The 2500-nt window shown below is 40.2% G+C and overlaps 1 protein-coding gene across 2 annotated transcripts in view; it reads left to right on the top strand.

The window, feature by feature from the left end:
- LOC113818726 (F-box only protein 39) overlaps positions 1 to 2500 on the top strand; it is a 21528-nt gene that overhangs the window by 11176 nt on the left and 7852 nt on the right. For both annotated transcript variants that reach the window (XM_070141630.1, XM_070141631.1), the window contains one exon: positions 67 to 177. In XM_070141630.1, the coding sequence (XP_069997731.1) occupies positions 67 to 177 (111 nt within the window). The remainder of the gene's footprint in view (positions 1 to 66; positions 178 to 2500) is intronic.

Below are 2500 nucleotides of genomic sequence, written 5' to 3'. Positions count from 1 at the left end.
TTTACCAAACATGAATATTGCCTATGGTAATATTGTTGTTTACTAATAACATGTTTGCCATTTTAGGTATGCTCGAATTGGTATGCAGCTTTCTATTTCCCGAGAGTTTGGTACACCTTCGTATTCCACGATGAACTGCTCACCAAAAGAAAGTTCAATTATTATTCTGGATATCAGGTTAGTGTCTCCTGTATTGCTTTTTTGCCGAAAATGGTTTGCGAAATTCCATACATATAGATAGATAGATATATACACGTGCACCCACACACACACACAGTGACTACGAAAACATTAAAATCTGTTATCGAAAAATCATTGTTACAAGAATAAAAATATGATAAACACGAAAACTAATCAGAAAAAAGAGCAAAATCTGCAATCAGAGAAAATGGAAATTCTCTGCAATCAGAGAAAATGGAAATTCATGGTTTCGGAACCGAGGTGAAGCTGTTTTCGATAAACTAACAAGCCGTTAAGGTGTCCGCGAGCGAATCGAATCCCGCAACGCAGAAATTCATCACTAAGAACAGGATCTACTCGCGTGTTGAAATGCCACAGGAAGAGAGGTTAGTTTGTGGTTCGAGGTGAATATTTTTTTTCAGGTTGGTTCGTTACTCTAGCTTGGGATGACGACTTGATTGAAGACTGGCTCATATTCAGATCATAAATTTGATTCGTGTGATACATGTCCGAAGACTTACTTACAGAAGTGTGAACCCTGGACCATTAAAGCAATCTTTGAGCCTGCTTAAAGGTTTCCAGAGGACAGTGTGGGAAATGGACTGATCGAGGCGGCCAGATGAGGCCATTGAGGGTCACTGGCGCTTCTACTGTCGCAGCAGACCTTTACCATCCAATAATATGTAATGGCTTGCGCGATGGTTTTAATGGCAGTGTGAAGTGGATTCCCAAAAGAATGCATTTAAGATTTGAATTTGCATATTGCCTTCTGCTCCTTGTTTACCGCGAGTTTCCTCAGACTTCACTTATGTTCAGGCCGCTTGACACGAGAACCATTTTTGCTTCGAGTCGTGGAACAGAGACGAACCTAATCCGGAGGTCAAGACTACTTACGCTGACACCATGGACTTAAGTAATTGCCTTCAGTGTAAATTAGCTGAGTATGAATTAACTATAGTTTAGGATGTACATAGGCCTACAATAGCCAAAAACATTTTGTAAGATAATTGCTAGAGATAAGGGTCTTATAAACTGTGGTTATACAAGAAAGGCACAGAAATCTTTTTTATCTCTCCTAAAATCATGTCATGAAATTGAATGAAGAACTAAGCTAGATGAAACTATAACAAAACTTAATCCTACACGGTGCAGTTGGTAGATTTGGTGAAACAGAAGCAGCATGCGGAAAAAAAGTTCATGTGATATGTGCTGACATAGAATTATCATGATTAACGAAGTAGCCAAGCCGATGGGTGGCTAATGACTGGGTCCAAGTACTAGATTTGGTAGCATCGATTTCCAGATACCTTAAAGGACCCCTTAAGAATCTGATGATCGCTATGGACCCCCGTCCCCAGAAATAGTCACGTTAACACACCTTTGCTTGTATGTGTATGGTGTACTTTATTTATTGAGATTTGATTGTTTCACAAATATGTGATGCACAAAGTATTATGAAAATTTAAAGTAAACAAGCCAAAACAACAACAACAATCCTTTTTATGCAAAAGATTGTTATTTTTTTCCAATTTTCACGGACCTCCTGGAACCCATCCGTGGATCCCTGGTTAAGAACCCCCGCTATAAATCTACTATCACTGTCTTTTTCACCATTTTGAACTTTGTACTGGTACCGAGCTGTCCTGTTCAGGGAACTCTCTAGCCCTGTTCAACGGAATTATAAGACGAATATAGCGAAGTGTCAGGGGAGTGCAGGTATCGGTGAACGAAGCTTAGAGCCCTTCCTCCCTTAGTGGGGGATCTTGTGACTGGAGGAAGCGTTCCTGCGCGAGCATGATGGCTGAAAACAAATAGATGCAAAATCTAGCGTACCGGACACAAAGTGGGCAGAACACGGTGTTGGTGCCAAATCGAAGAAATCTGCAGATAAATTGATTCAACAAAGAAGCAGGAGAAATCTTTTGTCTTGCAGGATTTTACTCTAGCGTCATCTGGACATCAGTGTTGTAGTTTTTATAACCCCATCGGGGCGATGAAGCCGTTTCTGGGCGAAAATGAGACCCTTTATAATAGTAATTGTTCAATGCATGAATAAGTAAATTGATAACTAATAATACAGAAGGAGAAACATATAAATCAATTTCTCACAAATAGCATGCACGACAAACGCATTCCAGACGAATGGGGGCGTGGCCAGTTGTGACTACTAAGTAGATACATGTATACACAGACAGATAGATATATATGTGATAGCTATAGAAAACGTGTGTGTGGTGTGTGTGTGTGTGTGTGTGTGTGTGTGTGTGTGTGTGTGTGTGTGTGTGTGTGTGTGTGTGTGTGTGTGTGTGTGTGTGTGTGT

This window comes from Penaeus vannamei, chromosome 28, assembly GCF_042767895.1.
Source record: "Penaeus vannamei isolate JL-2024 chromosome 28, ASM4276789v1, whole genome shotgun sequence".
Classification (NCBI taxonomy): Eukaryota; Metazoa; Arthropoda; class Malacostraca; order Decapoda; family Penaeidae; genus Penaeus; species Penaeus vannamei.
The sequence above is the reverse complement of the archived record's forward strand: the minus strand, read 5'-3'. Positions and strand labels throughout refer to the sequence as shown.